Source organism: Elaeis guineensis, chromosome 7, assembly GCF_000442705.2.
Source record: "Elaeis guineensis isolate ETL-2024a chromosome 7, EG11, whole genome shotgun sequence".
NCBI classification, from domain to species: domain Eukaryota; kingdom Viridiplantae; phylum Streptophyta; class Magnoliopsida; order Arecales; family Arecaceae; genus Elaeis; species Elaeis guineensis.
Genome location: NC_025999.2, coordinates 98,782,802 through 98,802,389, shown reverse-complemented (window position 1 = coordinate 98,802,389; position 19,588 = coordinate 98,782,802). Strand labels below are relative to the sequence as shown.

The following is a 19,588-nucleotide window of genomic DNA, read 5'->3' as shown; positions in this document are numbered from 1 at the left end:
TATTGGAACTTCAGAAAAGTAGCATGCACTTCAAAGTTAGGGAAAATTGCTGGCTTGGAGCCTCTTAATTTTATTACCTTGGCAACTCCACATCTTGGGGTTAGAGGGAAAAAACAGGTGAATTTTTTATTGTCTAACAATAACTTCTTATGCTATCACCATTATATAATTTATTCGTTATTTGAATATTTGCTTTTACTTCCATTTTTTCATCTTTCCTTCTCTTTTTTTTTTCCCCTTTTGTCAGGTAATTTGTGCTCCGTCAGAATGATTTAAGTATTTCATTTTTTCCTCAGCTTCAAAGTTCTGTACGGATTGGTGTATATAAACTTAGGTTCTTAATTTGGAGTATGTTTCTTATGGGACAAAACAAGATTTTATTGTGGAACAAATTGGTGCTGAGGGATAAATGTCAATAGTACTTTGTCTAAAAACTCCAGTAGAATAAAATATTAGGGAGATCTTAAAATTAAGGAACAAAGATTAAAGATCATATGAAAACTTCATATAAGAGGATAATGATGGTCAATCATATTTTTAAGAAGTAAAACGAAAATTTCTTCCCAAGATGTCTGATACATATTCAGGGAGAATGATGACAAACAGAAGTTCAGCATCCATTTAGTTAAATTCCATATTACATCGAGTGTTAATTGACCACCTATATCTAGATTTCAAAGTACAAAATTAGGCCAGGTTACTAAATTAAGCTCCATATCTATTTTATAAATTTTACCTTGCTGCAGAATCATTAATTGACTACCTTCTACATCAGGCATGTCTCATTAAGTGCCAAGAGCAGATGGTGAGGATTGCTTTTTATACCATCCAACAGACTCATTCTGGTGAAAAGCCAAGAAAACTGATGCAACCATCCACTTACAGATTTCATTGCAGGAACCTTGATCGCCACCACTACCATATACCCACTTGGCAAATAAGATTCTGTTATTTTCAAATGAAAACCTCGAGGGAACACGCCACCCGAAAAAAGGATTTACATTTTTAGTTATATATTTTTCCTATATTTTTTATTCCCTATGTTTCTGGATCATGTATTTTGCTATTAGGATTACCCATTCCAAAACCAGGAAAGTTTTCCCTTTTCATAGATTGCTATTCCTAGAATGTTTGGGACTTTGGGCTATCGATATTTATACCTTCTATTCCTTTCGCTTTAAACGAAATGACTCTTTCAAACTTTTATCTATCATATTAAGGATTCATTTTTCTTTTATATGAATCCTAGTCAAACATAACAAAAATGTTTTGATTTGTCTTTCTCAATATATCATAATACCCGATCATCCCCTCTTTCAATGTGCACATTCACATGAAAATATATTTATGGTGCATGCATGCTTCTCAGGCACTTCAAGTAGTCATCATTTTGGAGAGGGTTCCCACCAATCCCTGATCTCAGTGTTCACTCCTGTTTCCTTTCCCAACTTGTGCAACTAGGCGAAGACTGCATGATTATATGCTTTGTGATTTTAGGAAGTTTTGCAAAGAGTTTTTCCTTCTCTCTTCTTCTTCTCCACCTAACTTATGTCAATGGTTATATATATATATATATATATATATATATATATATATATATATATATATAATGCTTTTGCAGCAAGATTAAAGATTAAAATATCTACTTAATTAAAATCATCTGGTCTGAATATTATTATACTAAATACCTTTCACAGATCCCTCATATATGTACTTTCATATCCTCATCCTAAACATTTAGCTTATCTTTCTTCCTTGTTGCCCACTTTATTTAAGTAGGTCTTAGATATGGTCTTATATTCTCCTAATGTGACTATAAATTTAAAAGTATTGAATTTGTTTTATTCCAGCTTCCATTTCTTCTGGGAGTACCCATGTTGGAAAAACTTGCTCCACCTTTAGCTCCCATATTTATTGGCCGAACCGGTCGTCAGCTGTTCCTTACAGATGGTAAACCCAGCAAACCACCACTTTTGTTAAGAATGGCATCTGATTATGAAGATAACAAATTCATGTAAGTCAATGCAAGCATGTGCTTCGATAGAGTTATTTTTCATAATTTTTAGCTGGAATTTATTCTAAACTTTATTATATCTTGCAGATGTGCTCTCGCCTCATTTAAGAGGGATGTGCTTCAATTAGATTTATGTTTCATAATTTTTTTAACTGGAACTTATTCTATAGTTTATCTTGCAGATCTGCTCTTGCCTCATTTAAGAGTCGGACTCTTTATGCCAATGTTTCATATGATCGTATCCTCCTATTATTTAGTATTATCGTGTTGGTCTTTTAATGATTGAATGTGCCCAACGTCATTTTTCTTTCCCTTCTAGCCCAGTTTTCTTGAGCTCCATTCAGATATGGTGGGTTGGAGAACATCTTCAATAAGGAGAGAAAGTGAACTTATTAAGGTACATGATGCATATTTGTTCTACAATGGTAGCAAAATTGAGAACCTTGAAACCTGAATACAGTCAATGTTTGTTTAAGTAAATTGCATGAACCAACAAAGTAATTATACTGAGCAACATCTTGGTAGAATTTTAAGCAGCTTGTAGTCAGGGATATCAGGAAAACAGCCTCTCTGAACATGGGGGTAAGGATGTGACTGCAGTGGCAGGAGCTTCATGCACTAGGATGCCTTTTTTTTTGTTATCAGGAATGTGAACATGTCAGCATTGATTTTGTAGATGGACCTTTTTCCAATGTCATCTTGTGTCGATGGCAGTCTAGCTATACCTACATATGCCCATACATTCAGTAGTAATTCATATCCTGAGCTTAGTTTAAGTATCGCCTATTTTAATTACACCTTAAGAAGGGGTTAAGGGAGGAAAAGCAATTTTAAACATGGTCAATAGTGGCCGGGCAGAGGATATTCTAGTTTAACCATATCTGGGTTCTGTTAGGGACTATGCTTCTAGAGTTCTGTTAGTTTGGCAAACATGAAACTGCTTGTATTAGAAGTGAGAAAGCTGCTGACAGAGGAAATTGGAACCTTACGCATAGAATGACAGTATACAAGCAGACAAAGATGAGAATATGTCTTCTGAGTTTCCCATTGCCTATTTGCAGCCCTCACGCCGGTCTTTGGATGGCTATAAGCATGTTGTAGATGTGGAATATTGTCCCTCAGTACCTTCTGAGGGTCCTCATTTTCCTGCAAAAGCAGCCAAGGCAAAGGAAGCTGCCAAAATTGCATCAAACACACAAAATACAGCGGAATATTATGATATGATGGAAGGCATGTTCTTTCTGGTCTTGGCAACAGTTACAATATCTCAGTAATAATTAACTATTTTTCCTTATGTCAATCCACTGCATCATTTGATAATTTGAACTGAAACAGAGCAAATGATATGTGGCTTGCAACGGGTTGGATGGAAGAAAGTTGATGTCAGTTTTCACTCGGCATTTTGGCCTTTCTTTGCTCATAATAATATTCATGTATGATCCTACTTTTTTCTATTAGATTTTGTTCCGTATCCTCTTTTTGTTTTAATTGATTCATTATGCGATCCAGGTTAAGAGAGAATGGCTTCACAATGCAGGAGCTGGCGTTATTGCTCATGTTGCAGACAGTTTAAAACAACAGGAATCTCATACATTTTTGGCCGCAAACCTATAGGTATCCAAAGTTTTGTTATATTGTAAAATAACTACAGAACTGTTGAAATAAAATCATTTACTGCATATGGTACATTATATTATATGTGTTGCTTCTTGCTGAATTATTACTTTTTGCAGGATTGGATGGTTAATTTTTGAATGTATTTCTGCTGTGTCAGAGAAAATGGGATACTTAAGATCACCTGACTCTAACTGGATAATTTGATATGGCAACTGTTGTCAAAAACATCCAATTTCTTTGCGTGAAAGACAAAGGATCACAATGCCCATAAGTAGATAACTCCTTTTTCAGTAAAATCTAGAATATATGTGATACAGTCTCTTGTGTGATTACAAGCACTCAGTTTTCTCAAGGAAATCAACCATCCTGTCCAAGTTTATTCTAGGAATGCCTTGATGGGCAAGTATTTAGTTACTATAATGCATGTTAGCAGTGTTTGAAGCTGTCTATAGGCATGCACTAGAAAGCATATTCTTTTCTGAACAGACCTTCCATGGCTGGGACTAAAGAACAAGAAACGATCAGTTTCTTCTGAATAGCAATTAATGCAGGCATTCTGTGTGATAGATAGCGTTCTCTTAAGATTTGAAGACTATATCCCGACCTTTATCATGTGTTGTATATGCCTTTCACAAGTTTGCACTTCTTTGATGTGATCGATGTTACATTGGATCTTTTGATATTATTGCATGGGGTAGTAGCTATTTGTGTTGGCATGTTGTTTATATTTTCTAGAATGAAATAGGGATAAAATCTCATTCCGAAAAGATGCCAGCTGGTGCAGTTGGTGCATCATGGTTGGGACTGTCTATGCTAGGTTATTTCAAGTGTGCAGATGTACTTTTTCAGTCTAAGCAAGTATGTTTTTTGACAGTAAAATGTTGATGTGAATGAAGCGACTATGGAAAAGCTATTCTAATCCAGTTGAGCCTATAAACATAAATCACTAAATCTCTCTAAAATTTGTTATATTTATGTGGATGTTGAGTATGAATGATTGCTTTATGGAATATACAAAGGGTTAAAATGGTTTTACACAAGTAGTCTTGTTTAGGCTCCTTGGGGGACATAGGTGACACCAACTTATAAATCTCGGACAGAATTCATGCCATAGTCTCCGTTCTGTTTCATAAGATGTTTAAATTATGTCTCTGTAGTTTTCCCAGACTAGAGGGATCATCTGGGCAGAATTCCACACGACTGAACCTGAGCGGTATGCCACGTAGGTGGCCATCCAGTCAATTGGCCTATTTGCCTCCTTATGGATATGAATGGTCTTAGAATAGTCCTCATTATATCCTTGAGAATGGGGTGAGAGAAAATTGGGTCTAGTCAACCACCCAATCAAAGTCTTTGAGTCCCCCTCTAGTATAATACTTGGGGCTTTCAAGATTGTAACAGCATAATTCAAGCCCTCCATGCAGGTCTCACCTTTGCCAGTGAAATAGAAACATCATAAAGATGAACTACCCCGGCTGCCACCAGGGATCATAGTCTCATTTTCAACATTTACACGACCTTGTTTATCACCCACAGCAGCTCATTATAGCATAAATCAGGTCCTAGATAACCATGTCAAAACCCTCGAGAAAGTTCATCTCCTGCCAAATTCTTCATTCCAACGCCTCAAGCTGTCTATTGAAGCATGTACATTTGATTCCTTTTTTAAGGACTTGCCAATTCATCGCTTATATCTGTATCAAGCACTTGCCGATACAAACATCTGCATATGAAATCTTGGTCGTTATTATCTTCGTCGATATAAAGTGGTGTACTCCAAGATATTGGAATGTGGCATTCGAGGTTTACAAATTTCAATCAAAGATTTGATTACTTAATAACTAAAGCCAGTGCCTTAAAACTTTAGGCAGCAGCTGATTTGGGTTCTTTTCAACACCGGCAAAGCATCAACATGGTTTAAAAGGTAAGAACCTACTTTCTTATTAATTAATATAGATTGAAGTAATTATCCGTCTTGATTTTAATGTGCATAAGCTATCTCACTTACATATTTTTTTGACGGTACAAATCGTTGGGTTAGTATCTTAAATTGAATCTCCTAGATCTGATACCATATCGATACTGGTCATATGCAAACCTTTTCAAATCGAGTTCTTGCTTTGGGATCCAACCTAAATTGTATAAGAGAACTATCTATGTTCTTATACATTAGATCTTGCTTTGCATATGTATATTCTGTTGATAAATGAATATTATGGTAACGAGTAATGGTATGGGATTCTTACTATGCGGATGTGAATCATTTTTTTTTATTTTTTTTGTCAAAAAAAGAATTGGTGTAAGTAGAAGTATTTATGATCAAATATGAAGAATTTATTAATTAAAATCGGTACCAATATATCATTTATTAATAAAAAAATCATTAAAAAAAAAATACCGCAAACTATGACTAGGTAGTTGATATCTTTTATTGTAGTGAATAAAAAATATATTTTTTGAAATGATATATTTATTTTTTATTAAATAGTTCAAGATACACGTGTAGAATGGTTCTAACTAATTATTCTCCCCAAACATCGGCCAATTCATCGAATGCATCCCCCCGCCGGTCTTATGTTTAGCTTTCCATGAGAAAAAATATTTGTCCGGCTTGACTTCGCACCGTATCTTGTGCGCCAATCCCGGATCCTACGATCTGAAATGCTTATTACATAACCTCTCAAAATCTTGACGCAGCTGTCATATCCGATAAATAAAAAATTTTCTCGCCCATTCCTTTTCTCCTCCCGGTCCCACCCCTCCGTCAGCTTTCTTTCTTACGCTTTTGCTGTCAAGCTGCCGAAGCGTAAGTACTGCGAGACTGAAGACGAGAAGAAGGCGGTGAGAGCGAGGAGGCGAGAGAAGTGGGAGAGGAAGGGAAATCGGATCGGATCTCTGATGGCATCGCAGAAGGAGCGGGAGAACTACATCTACGTCGCCAAGCTCGCCGAGCAGGCCGAGCGCTACGATGGTGGGGTTTCGTCTCCCCCAGATCGCGAAACTCTAGGGTTTCGATCCTCCTATCGGGCTCAGAATAGGGCTTTGGGGCTTTTCTTTGGTGCAGAGATGGTGGAATCGATGAAGAAGGTGGCGAAGCTCGATGTGGAGCTGACCGTGGAGGAGAGGAACCTGCTCTCCGTGGGGTACAAGAACGTGATCGGTGCGAGGAGGGCGTCTTGGAGGATCCTCTGTTCGATCGAGCAGAAGGAGGAGGCGAGGGGGAACGAGCAGCACGTGAAGAGGATCCGGGAGTACCGACAGAAGGTGGAGTCGGAGCTCTCCAACATCTGCAACGACATCATGACTGTCATCGACGAGCATCTCATCCCGTCGTCCTCTGCTGGGGAGTCCTCCGTGTTTTACTACAAGATGTGAGTCAGATCTGAGAACTTTTTGCTGGGATTCTGGTCGATCTTTTGCGGTTTTGGGGTGTTGAGTTCTGTCTTTTGGTTTACTTGCAGGAAGGGAGATTACTATCGTTACCTGGCAGAGTTCAAGAGTGGCAGTGAGAGGAAAGAGGCTGCAGAACAATCTCTCGAGGCCTATCAGGTCAAAGATTTAACTTTTCTCAAGTTTGGTATTTTAGATATTGATTGTCGATCGTTAATATTTATCTTCTTTTTTCTTTTTCATTCTGTTTTCCTACTTTTAGAGTATGATGACTCGGCATCTTCATGATATAACTAACTTTGAACCTGTATTGACTACTTGTGGTAGTAGAGGTCTATCTCTTCTCCTTTGCTCATGCCACCCAGTAAAGTTGCAATTTGCCACGAATTTGGAAAAATAGGTATATCATTACTTTAAACCAGCAGATTTACAACTTTTAAAGTAAAGGAGGCACTTCATAAAAGGGAACAAAAAGATACAAATTGAATTGTCAGTAGAATTATATAGTAGGGGCCATTGCTTGGTGCAAGGGTAAGGGCTTGCACTGACAAGTGGAATGGCACCGGTTTGAGTCCTAAGGCAGCCACTTTGTGTTATTATTATTATTTAAAAAAAAAAAAAACGGGAAGGTTAGGTCTGTCCCTAGTTTGCCCCTCCAAGGATCTTTTTGCAGTTGGGTTTTAAGATCACTGCTGGATTTAGGTCTTTTACTAGTTAGTGCTGGTAAAGTCCCCAGACGTATATTTTTTTGGAATGAGGTCCTCAGTAATGAGATATAAAGACTCCTTTTTTTAAAATTTTATTGAAATTTCATTTTACAGAATAAATCTTAAATTAAGATTGCTATATTCATTGAAGTATTATGAAGTAGAATGAAATTAATTCTATTAATACCCAGATTTTTTTATATGTATATATAGGAAGTTGGGGCTTCATTCTATGATTTGTTCTCTAGGGATCTAATCACTCTAATCATTTTTTATTCATAGTTACAAGTTACCATGACATAATAGATGGATGATCCAAGATTTTGAAAAAAGGAGGGATTATCAATCATGGTAAAATTGATAGAGAAAAAAAACAGGCTATCGGAATTGATCCAATGACCATCGCATTATAAATGTGATTCTCTAACCTCTAAGCTAAGTGGGCTGACACAATAGAAATAGAAATAGTATAACAAATAGAAATAGTGTATTAGGAATTCCGGAAACTATTGGATCTAAGCTTAGCTATTAGATTGTCATTATTAAGTGTTGCTTTGGGTGGGTGGGTTGTCTAGAAATGATGTAAGTATTAACATGAAATGAAAATTTCTTGGTCACATTTGATAAATTTAATGGGAGCTGATTTGATACCTTTTAAAAGACAATAGTTTTACTATTATTCCCAAATTTCTAGTTGATAGAATGTTGGAAGTTGTGAATACTGAAATTAGTAGATCAAAATATTTCAATGTCTGGTCATGTGACAGTAAGGTAGATGAGGCCTCTCGGCGTGCTCGAATATTTATGGATTCACAGGGGGCTGTTCGCTCTACTTAGTTGACTGACAATGACAAAGGCTTGTGATCGCCCTAATATGGCGGGTCTTATATATCTACGGACGCATAACAATGACAAAATCATTGTGTCAAGTAGGGTTGACGTACAGAATGAGCATTTTTCTAATTGTTGATATAACTTTGAGTCACCACCTATTGGTTTTATTGCCATTGAATTTTTGCATGGGTGTGAGATAATTACAAGGCACTGGACTTGAGTTAGTAACAGTGAAGTACTTTTCAATGTAAAAGTTCTTGATTTCTTTTATCTTAAGTGTACCATTCATGAGAACTAGTTTAAAACTAGATGTATTGAATTATTTGATTTATGGTGAGAACAGAAAGAGCCCTCTGAAATTCTTAAAATCATAAAAATTATACTTATGTAACTGTTGGTTCACAAGAACTTGAGTTCCCTTATAAAACTTAGATTGAGTTTGTAATGCCATTAGTTCTTTACAGTGACAACAAACAAGACATCATACTTATATAGAAACTGAGACTTAAAGTGATTTAAGTATATAAGAGTTGTGCTTTATTATTATTTTCTTGCTATTTATCTTATGAAATTATAATCTTAGTGAGTTGTTATTTATCGTTTAGTAGAATGACCACCATGATTTGTTAACCAATCCTTTTCCTACGTTTCACCTTGTTGACTCTAACCTGACAAGTGTTTTTCTTATCATCTAGGTCCAACCTCCATTATTTATTTTTTCATAGGGATTATGTCATGCCATTATGGACTAGGGTCCTAAACAAGAACATCACAAGATATAATCTGAATATCTTTTCTGTATTTTTTTGATATACTGCTCAACATTATTGACTAGATCATTTTGAAAAACATGAGCCAGTATTTAGAATTTGGAATATTCTTGATTATGTTTTCCATGATTTTTCAAAAGGTACTTGGGCACTTTTAAAACCAAGTTGTATAAAATTCAATTGGTTAATATTTGCTCTTTTTGGACAAAAAACTAGATTCTTTTTCCTTGTATATGCTCTCTAATTTGGGTATGATTGTTGTTAAAAGGGCCTGCATTGTTTATTGGTTACCTTGGGGAAATTTTGAAAAAAAATTATGATTGTCTGTTGGTCGATTTGTATTTTTCTATATATGGTGCTATTGTAAGTCTATTAAAAATTGAGTTCCTGAATAAAATCTCTTGAAAGAGCTAAATTTTGACAATGTAATACTAGATGGAAGGAGGAATATTCATGATGGCACTAAGAACTCAACTTGAATGCTAATATAATATTGAGACAAATAGTCATTATGATTGGTAAGTGTTTAGAAACTGATCCCCTGGCAGTCAATATTTACATCCAAAAAAAGTTACGTTTTGCCATGTTTTAGCTCATTTTAGAGCATTTGGTACTTAACAAGGTTGTCATGAATACAAGATTGTGATGTGATTTTCCTCCAACTGATAAAAAATCTCAGTTACCTTATCTGAGGGTTACAACAGTATGTGATCTGCTAACGTTTCTGTTATGCATGTATCGAACAAAAATTCTCTGGAGGTCACTGATGTGGCACCTGTCCACTGTTTTCTCTGCTTTATATGGTGAACAGCATCCAAAAGGACTGCAGCTTTTCATAAGCTATTGCAGTTGTCTTAATTGAACACAAATTGAGTTCATTATAAGTGTTTCTGTTGTTCTGTTTTTCGAGTTTTGAATGTGTTCTGGATTTTTAATAGCAAATAATTATGGAGTAGTTGTTGTTGATTAATGTGTTATCACCATGCTTAAATTTGCAACCTGTTTGGTAGTCCAGTCTTATATCTTTGTTTTTTAATTAATTTGTCTTATGTTTGCTCTATAAATGGATGCTGTTGTTTGTTTTGTATTACAATGATGTCACCAGAAAGTAGTAATCTGTTTGTCTGCTGATTCTTAATTTGTACAGGCGGCTACCAGTACAGCTGAGGCAGATCTGTCTCCCACACACCCAATTCGTCTGGGTTTGGCATTGAATTTCTCTGTCTTTTATTATGAGATTATGAACTCACCTGAAAGGTATGGTTATTTAACCAGAAGTTAAGTTGTTGTGCATGTTTTATATCCTATTCGTACTGCAGATTGATGGTACTTCAATTAGCATTCCAGGGCCTGCCACCTTGCCAAGCAAGCTTTTGATGAGGCCATCTCTGAGCTTGATACGCTGAGTGAGGAATCTTACAAAGATAGCACATTGATTATGCAACTTTTGAGAGACAATCTCACCTTGTGGACCTCTGACATTCCAGAGGATGGAGGTAATGGCAGTTTTATTGCAGAGACTGTGGTCCCTGCAGGTTCTTAGTTTTTCGATGAGTACAATGAAGAGATAACTTTATTTTAGTATCCTAGATTGTTGCTGGACATTATGGTTATGGTGGCATCTTGCTCTGACATCTCAGGGCAGACAAAACTCTGCAAAAGCTTCAAGCATGTTTGCCTTCCTTTATTTTCCTAGATAAACTTTTTTTTATTTGGAAGTTATTTGGCTACATTTTCAAATTTAGTGCTATATAGTTGAATATCAACATGCTGCTTGGGATTTTAGTGATCTTTGTTTAAGACTCCAAAACCTTTCTCTTTTAAGTTGAAGACACATATTTTGTTCAGTTCATGGTGGCTATGAATTTTTTTTTTTTTTTTTGAATGCTGCCTGTATGTTTTATCTATTCTATTTTGGGTCCATAAATTTATTCACTAGGCCAGTTCTGATGCTAGCCAATGGTGTAGATTCAGTTTTGAGCCTCAAGGCTACAGTAACTATTTGGTTGGCTGTTTTCCTGGCCGCAGAAATAGAAAAAGAAATCAGACAAGTGACTTCATGAATTGGAAATTAATAAATAAATATAATGATACATCCTTATATTTCTTTTTAAATTGTGAGGCCTCTTGGACCTGTCTTTGCTATACCAGAACCAATAAACCACTTTCAGGTCAGTCATCACCCTAAATACTAGCTGTATGTTTGAATTGAGTATGAGGCTGATGGAAATCTAAGAGAGCTAGAAGACTAAAGAATCTCTAGGTTTAATCTTGGTTATCAATTTGGTATTTTCCATTTCTTTCTGGTTATTTAGTTTTAGTGGGTGGGTATCAATCAAGGGCAGAGTTTAAAAGATCTTGGTTTTTATTTGATGACTTGATAAGGCTGATTACTTTAGCAAACACGATTTCTGTTTATGGCACTGTTCATGCTACAATAATCATGAACAGTGATCATGCCTTTTGGGATTACAAAATTTGTTAGGATTTCTTTTTTTCATAAATCTGGGTCCTAGAGTTTTATGCAACAGAGTGTGATGATTGATTATTAAAGGATGTAAGTGAAATCTTTGGTTTCATCTCATGGTGTGACCTCGCAGCAGAGGTGTGAGGCTTTCAAACTCTTGAGTGTGATTCCTCAGCCCTTGAGTGAGTCTAATATTATCTTGTCCCTTCCATTTACCTTCAACTTTTGTTTTTTGATTATGTAATCCTCTATTCTTCTTTATCTGGTTGTGCTCCTTCTCTTTTGTTCTTCTCTCTTATTGATTTTTCTCGAGTTTTTTCACTTCCCATAGGTTTTTTTTCTTTTAGTTATATCAATATGAAATTTTTGCCAGAAAATACCGGCAAACTCTTCATTTCAGCTATTCAATTGCAAACTCTAAGTCTCTAACAACATTCAGACACTAAAATCCTAAAACCCAAGGTTAGATTATAGTCAACCATTGCCTATTTTCTTCAAGAATGTCGACTTTCTTATTCAATTCTATTGAAAACTCTGGTCTTATCTTGAAATTCTAGTAATCTATAGGTTTCAGCCCTTTTTCTAAACCCCAATGTGTCTTCTTCCATCAACTATCCTACCTCAATGTGGTACCTTACATTGTCTATTGTCATCAAATATATCTTTCCAAAAGATGTTGTATTTATCACCAATGTTTTTAAAACCGGACCAGGTCAGCCGGTCCAATTGATTGAATTGGTACCCACTCGTTCGGTCGGCTCAAAAGAATTTTTCAAGGTGATCGAAACTCGATCAAACCTGGAAGAACTGGACAAACAGGTCAGACTGACTGGTTTGGTTCGATTTGACCCTTTTTAATTCAAAATTTTTCTTAGGTTCTTCAGAATGAAACCTTGTCTCCCTTTATTTTCTTCTTCTTCGGTTCTTCCCTCTATTCTCTGGTCTTCAGCGGCCTTCCTTTCCGATTGTCTTCTCTTCAACCACTGATGACAATGGAGGTGGCAGACACGGGTGGAGCCGTGGAGATGAGGCTGGACCTCCCTCTCCCACCTTCTCAGCCTCCATCAGGATTGGAGCCAGAATCTGGTAAGGTGCTTGCAGATCTCCTCGAAGGAGGCGACAGGGCGGGTTTGGGGGAGGAGAGGGGAGGTGGCAGAGGAGGGTTGGTGGGGATCCAGCCGGGATGTGAGCTGCTCCTTGATGTTTGCTGAATAAAGAGGAATAGGGCGGAGAGCGGGGAGAAGAGTCTTCATTCTTGCGACCATTGGAGTCCGCTGAAGGCGGCGGAGGAGGAGAAGAGGAGGAAGAAGGGAAGCGTCAGAGGGATGGGAGGGGGGTTAGGGTGGAGGTGGATGTGGCTGTGGTGACAGAGCGGATGGAGTCCTGCATCTTGATGGTGCAGCTGAGTCCAGGATTTTTTTTCCTTTTTTAAAGAATTTTTTGAAAGTGGTACTGATGCAAGAAAAGGGGATTTCTTCATGCCCTCGGAGAAGAGAGGAGAGCATAGTAGATGAATCGCTTCTGCAGTCAGAGGTGTCTTCAAGGCGATCAGAGTGAAAGACATCAGAGATTTTGTAAAAGAACTTCAATAACAGGGCTGGACAAACTGGATGGGAATTTATTGCAAACAAAAAAAAGTTTGTTAAAAATGATTAGGATGTCATAATGACGTCTTGCTGACATCATGGTTGGACCAGTCAACCCGGGAATGGGACAGCTTGCCGGTCTGCTGTATGGTCCAGTTTTACAAACATTGTTTATCACAATGTCATTAGGGAGTATTTTGCTTTGCGTAGGTGGATTGTCTTGTACATGTGCTTTTTTTTGGTGGGGAGATTGGCAATCTTTACCTCGCAATGACTGTATTTTTTTTTTTTTAATTGCAGAATGCAACTTTTTGTGGCAAACATCATTTTAGAAAGTTTTTTGTTTTCCATGTTTCTAATTGAGCCATCTCATTGTTGTGATGTGCTCCCTTATCGGGTTTTTGTTCAAAGCTTGTCCAAAAGTTGTTCTTTGGTGGGTTTAGCGGTGGAGGGGGTTTTAGTACATAAAAGGTTTTCTTGAGGTACATACATCTTCACCTATGCTGATCTTGACTTGTACATTTCATTCCATACTTCTTAGTAGGAGCCTAGCGTGTTTCCATCTGTATGCTTCACAAAAGAAGTCTAGGATAAAAAACAAAATCACACAGTTTATGTGGAACATTTCCTCTACCACCCTTTCTCGCGGCATGCATGGAGCTGGCTGGCAAGGAACCAATAGGAAGGCTCCAGATTAGCTGTTGTGTGTTTTTGTTTCTTCCCCCCTTTGGATGAGCAAATGGATCTAAATTATTTCTTCAAAATGCAAGGTTCTGTTGTTCCTTCAAAATCTGGAATTTGAGCCTTATATGTTTTTGACATTTTCTAGGATCTTTGAATCCGTAAATTCAGTTTAAGCTAGCACGCTTGTTTTTATTTGGAATTTTTTATGATGTTCTTTGCCATGATGAGTGGTGTCATTCTCGGACGACAGCAGAAGACACGAGGGAGGGCACCGGGAAGGCTGGTGCAGCTGAGGACGCAGAGGTGGTTTAACGTCTCTTTCAAAATTTTCGATATATTTTTGTGATTTAAGGGAATAATATTATGAACTTTGTCTGAACTAGTTTAAATTACCCACAATAACCATTCTAATTTCTGGGTATCAATTTTTTTCAGTGACGCAGACCGCTCAGGAGCCTTGCCCAGAGATGAGGATGATGACGCTTCTATTATTGTCAGTTCTGTTATTACTATAGTTGGTGAGGAAAGTATCCAGCTTTCATTCTTATGTCTTTTAGTTGATTTTAGCTTGACTTTTGTACTGATGTCCTATTTGGGATTTGTTTGGAAATTGTCAGTTGCATTTGCATCCTGTCTCATTGATGTCATGGTCTGAAATAGAGATTGATATTTAAGGTCTGACTACTTTCTTTTTTTTTTCTTTCTTTTTTTTTTTCGTTGTTTGGGGTTTTGGGTTGGGGGGGCGGGGGGCGCGGTGGGGTGTTGTGGATGTTTTGCCGTTATGAAAGGTCAAGTGATGAGGCAAGGCTTCTACGAGTTTCGTCATGTTATATGCTATGTTTATAGACTGGGAACCATTGTATGCAAACTTGGTTGAAAAATTGGGGGCTGTATGAGCTTGAAGTTGATTAATTGGTAAAATGAATTCTTACAGGTTTTACTGATATTTACTGATTAGTTCTGGGTTAGAAGATTGACACTGACCCATACGGCGCTCATAAGAAAATTAAAGGTGGATGAAGACTTACCAGAGAGAAGTGGGGATCGGGGTGAATTCCGTGATCAACAGCAATTTCCATCGCTCTTTTGAAATTAAAAATTGAGATTTCGCAACTCGTAAGAATCAGCTTCCATGGCGTCCAAAGCTTCTTGGAATAGTAAGGTCGACGGGCGTGGGTTTTGTCATAGGAGTATACTGGCTGTGCTCGTGTGAGACTCTTTTTTATTTTTTGATGGTAAATGCTTGTGTAAAACTCTAGTAGATGGATGTTAATGATTCTGGCATGTCCAACTTAGTTATGACTACAAAGAAGATCTTGGGTGCAAGGCTATTAGACACCGTTATTAAACAACCGTTCGTAAAGAATGCTCTAAATTGTAATTGTTGTTTAGTATGTTAAAATATTTATGTAAATTTGATATTTGGGTGGAAAAAGTGACTGCTATCTGTGAACGTCGGCCTTCTCCTTGGGGTCCGCTAGCTTGTTACATGGTGTTTTACGTTGGTCTTTCGATACGATTCATCATATAGGATCTTCTATAGAATTGATATATTAGAATAGATACAAGAAATAAAATAATATAAATATATAAGCTTAATTATTTTTAAAATAAATTTGTAATATCAAAATTATCATATACCATCACTAATAGCAAAATAATATATTATTATAAGCTAATATGTGCGCAATAAGAAATAAAAAGGTATGGCATGTAGGGGATATTTAAATTCAATATAGTAATGTTATTAGTGGTATACTTTTAAATTCAATATGGTAAGTTTATAATCATATATATAATAAAAATTAATAAAATGTTAATGTAATTTATAAGGGCAGCATATAACATTGGTGAAAAATTCTTTTCATTAATATTAGTATATATTAAGCAAATATGATTATCAATAATATTATTAATTTCTGTATTATTTTAATAATATTAGCAAAAAGTTATTTATTTTATATGTTTAATAAATTAATAAGTTTCTTATTAACGATATCATATTATTATATTTTGATAGAGAATTATATTAAATAAAAGCTTTACTTATTATCCAAATAGAGAGCTCTATTAATACATTGCTAATATAGGTCATATGATGAATGGAGGTCTGCACAAGCAGCATATCTAGTTTAGTGTGTGTGTATAAGTTATTTATTTTATATCGTTTAATAAATTAATAAGTTTCTTATTAACGATATCATATTATTATATTTTGATAGAGAATTATATTAAATAAGAGCTTTACTTATTATCCAAATAGAGAGCTCTATTAATACATTGCTAATATAGGTCATATGATGAATGGGAGCTCTGCACAAGCAGCATATCTATTTTAGTGTGTGTGTATTATATATGTTAGCATATAACCTACGCAATGAGCAGGTGCAATTTATTCTTCTTTTTCAATTATTCTTCAAATACAATATACCATGGATTAAAAATAAAATAGAATATAATAGATATAAAAACTAATTATTATCTAAAATAAAATAAAATTCTAATAGTATCTGTATCAACATATAATAAAGTTATAATCCAATCTGCATTCAGTAAGAAATAGAAAAGTATTATATCTAGGAAATATTTAAATGCAATGAAGTGTTTTATTACTGGTTGTATATATATTGTTTTAAGTAAGATAATCATCAAAAAATGCAACAAGAATTAATCAAATATTAGTGTAATTTAATGTACTGCATGGATATGTGCAAACAAAAGTGGTTTCATTAATATTAGTATATGTTATTAACAATATCATTAACTTCTATGTTAATTTAATAGTACTAATGAAAAATATTTTATTTAATAAGGTTTAATAAGCTAATAAATTTCTTATTAATGATATAAAAAATAAATAAGAGCTCCAACTTTATTTCAATATATATATTAGATTTTAGATTGCTGTTTATCTATGGAAGTCGTACAAGATCAGCTCGGAAAGCAGAAAGCATTCCGTTCCTGTCAACATTAGTCCGTCTCTTTATCCATGGACATGATTTGCTTATCTTCTGATCTGTAAACACGCCACCAAATTTCAAGTGTATCATTGGAGGCCGACTTTATTCCCCAAGTGATTGGTTCACTTACCGTTTCACGATGGAGACCACGTTTCAGTGAATCACTTTGAAACCTCTCGGTCGGATAACCATCTTATGAGGTTCCTTTGCAAACAAGGGAAAATTGGTCCCACAGCCTAATATTTCACTCGTGATAATCCTTTTGTAAGAAAAGACAACGGTGATACGATTTTCTTGTAAGAAAATGCTACAGATAAACCATCGGATCATTGGTCGATTCACTTAACTGATATGAAAACTTTGGTGATTGGCTGATAAGATTAAGATTTATGTTACCGATTGTTACCATACCTTAAGATTTTTTGATAAAAGTTATCATACCGTATTGAATATATCATATTGTATTAATATATAATCTCATACCATATCAATATTCGGTACATCTCATCATCTTATGCATACTATATATTGATATTATAATTAATTGATATCGATACAGAATTAATGACCGAGATGACAAATCTTGGACAATATCCAATTGATATCACTGATCCTGTTATATATTGTATGAATCCTCGGCTACCATATCAGCTGGTAAATTGAGCAATGATATGGCAAGTTATTTGTACTCCTATCTTATTTGCCATTTCACTCAAGCAATTCAATTTTATGATTCTTATCTTGTTTGCCATTTCACTTATGATCCAAACAATCTTGGATAGCAATTATAGGCCAACTAATTCTTCTAGATGCGAATGACCATGGTTGCAAATGGGCCGAGTCAGGTCAAATTATGAATGATCCCAATTCAATCCGATTTTTGATCAAATTTTAATGTTGGACCGAGAACCAACTCAAAAAAGATCAAGTTAGATCGAGTTGATTCTATGGACAACCCAAAAAAGATCGAGTTTGTCATTTGAGTTAAGTTGGATCTATGTATAATCTGATCTTAACCTAAAAAATTTGGATCCAATTTGATACAGTTTGGATCTGATTTATAAAGCCAACATACATCGTGCACAAATATATTTACTCAAATATTTAAATTGATGGAGGAAATATTTTATATTATATTTTCAAAATTACATCATACAATCTCTAAGGCTTGGCTTTGAAATCAATCTCTATTGCTTGGTTTAGATCTGATGCGAATAGGCTTTTAGGCCAACATTTAGCTTTAAATCAAGATGGGGCTATGGACTTGTTTTTCTGAATTTTGAAGGAAAAACATCTTATTATTCGAAGCTACATTACCTTACTTATACAATAACTTGTACATTAGATTATCCAAATAAAATTACAATCAATATTGATGGGTTGGGTCGAGCCTCTATTCTACAAACAGGAAAGGAATTGGAGTCCAATATTATATTCAGATTGAGTTGCGTCATTGAGCATGAGATTCAAATCAATCTATAAATCTAAACAGTTGGATCGGATCGCGTCTGAATTCAATAAATCTAGATCCAACCCAAAAAATAAAATGGATCTGATCTTAAAACTCAATCTGACCCATGGATCTTTTATTATGGATCGATTAGATCTAATAGATCGGATCAGATTGGATCATAGATCAACTTGACTCATTTGCAGCTTAGAAATTCTAGGTACGATCCTAAAAATTGTTTCATCTTGAGATATTTGTTTGGTCAAGAATGATGGTGAGCAAATTTAAGCTAGATGCCCACAAGCATCTAAATGTCATGGTACCACGTGATTCAATTGCCAACGGGCCTTAGGTTAGCTGGAACGGTACCATGACACTTAGATGCGCCATAGACATGCCTAAAAATAACTTACAGTCATTGCCAAAATAACTCGTTTAGGAGCAATTGGTGAAGAATAATGCCTCAGGGATACAACAATAGACTTTTGTATACCTATCTCAAGGAACATCAAATGAAATCCCCATCTATGTCGGTGTTCATAATCTAGTTTAGGATACCCAACTTGTTGATGTTTTAGTCATCCCACTAGATTGCGTTTGGGTTAAACTGCAAAAGGTAAGGAATTTAAAGCAAATATTTAAATTAAGATCTTTTAAATATACTTATTTGTGTATTGACACTACAATCCTTTAATTTTGCTTATGAGCCCTTGAAAAGATACTTTCCATTTTATATGGGTTATAGCAGTTTTGTAGATTGTAGTCAGACTATATATTTGTCAAATATTCACCAGATGGCACCAAATTTTAATAGCTTTAATTATATAACATATTTTATTCTAAAATTATAAAATATTTTTTTAATATTTTTTTTAAAATATTTTTAATTTAATATTTGATTTTTTAGTTCTTTTGAATATATAAATTGTTACTTAAAATATAAGATGTATGTGCGATCCTTAATTTAAACTTGTAGATTATACGTTCTTCACCATCCTTCCGCACACTCCATACCATCCTTAAAATTTAAATTTTATATTATTATTTTTTAAAAAAAATTGAGTTTTAGATATCCTAAAAGTAAGCATTATATGTTGAATTATTCTTAA

General features: G+C 35.2%; 2 protein-coding genes across 7 annotated transcripts in view; both read left to right on the top strand.

Annotated features, from left to right (window-relative positions):
* LOC105048133 (uncharacterized) overlaps window positions 1-4,554 on the top strand; it is a 17,031-nt gene extending 12,477 nt beyond the window's left edge. The window contains 9 exon segments of the mRNA XM_073260440.1: window positions 1-13; window positions 16-117; window positions 1,851-2,014; window positions 2,197-2,252; window positions 2,359-2,411; window positions 3,076-3,244; window positions 3,350-3,447; window positions 3,524-3,628; window positions 3,748-4,554. The exon segment at window positions 1-13 is cut by the window's left edge and continues 152 nt beyond it. Of these exon segments, the coding sequence (XP_073116541.1) occupies window positions 1-13; window positions 16-117; window positions 1,851-2,014; window positions 2,197-2,252; window positions 2,359-2,411; window positions 3,076-3,244; window positions 3,350-3,447; window positions 3,524-3,628 (760 nt within the window). The 3' untranslated portion in view covers window positions 3,748-4,554.
* Window positions 4,555-6,176: 1,622 nt separating this feature from the next.
* On the top strand, window positions 6,177-14,762 carry LOC105048134 (14-3-3-like protein D). Of its 6 annotated transcripts, none has more exons than XR_012142520.1 (8): window positions 6,177-6,602; window positions 6,696-7,002; window positions 7,093-7,180; window positions 10,480-10,589; window positions 10,672-10,828; window positions 13,930-14,088; window positions 14,320-14,372; window positions 14,505-14,762. XR_012142520.1 is itself a non-coding variant. In XM_029265482.2 (7 exons), the coding sequence occupies exons 1-7, from the start codon at window positions 6,530-6,532 to the stop codon at window positions 14,505-14,507; spliced, it is 780 nt and encodes a 259-aa protein (XP_029121315.2). In that variant the 5' UTR covers window positions 6,183-6,529; the 3' UTR covers window positions 14,508-14,762. The 6 variants fall into 6 exon arrangements, 2 of the variants coding, with proteins under 2 accessions (XP_029121315.2, XP_010925645.4); XR_012142517.1 differs by having other exon boundaries at window positions 6,185-6,602; window positions 10,680-10,828; XR_012142519.1 differs by lacking the exon at window positions 13,930-14,088 and having other exon boundaries at window positions 6,179-6,602; window positions 14,323-14,372.
* The last annotated feature ends 4,826 nt before the right edge of the window (window positions 14,763-19,588 follow it).

Bases quoted from the DNA above. Each gene is read 5' to 3' on its own strand.
- LOC105048134 (XM_010927343.4), top strand. From the start codon at position 6,530: ATGGCATCGCAGAAGGAGCGGGAGAACTACATCTACGTCGCCAAGCTC. The intron at 10,590-10,679 runs GTATGGTTATTT...TTAGCATTCCAG, and splicing joins ATTATGAACTCACCTGAAAG to GGCCTGCCACCTTGCCAAGC. The intron at 10,829-14,319 runs GTAATGGCAGTT...CTCGGACGACAG, and splicing joins TGACATTCCAGAGGATGGAG to CAGAAGACACGAGGGAGGGC.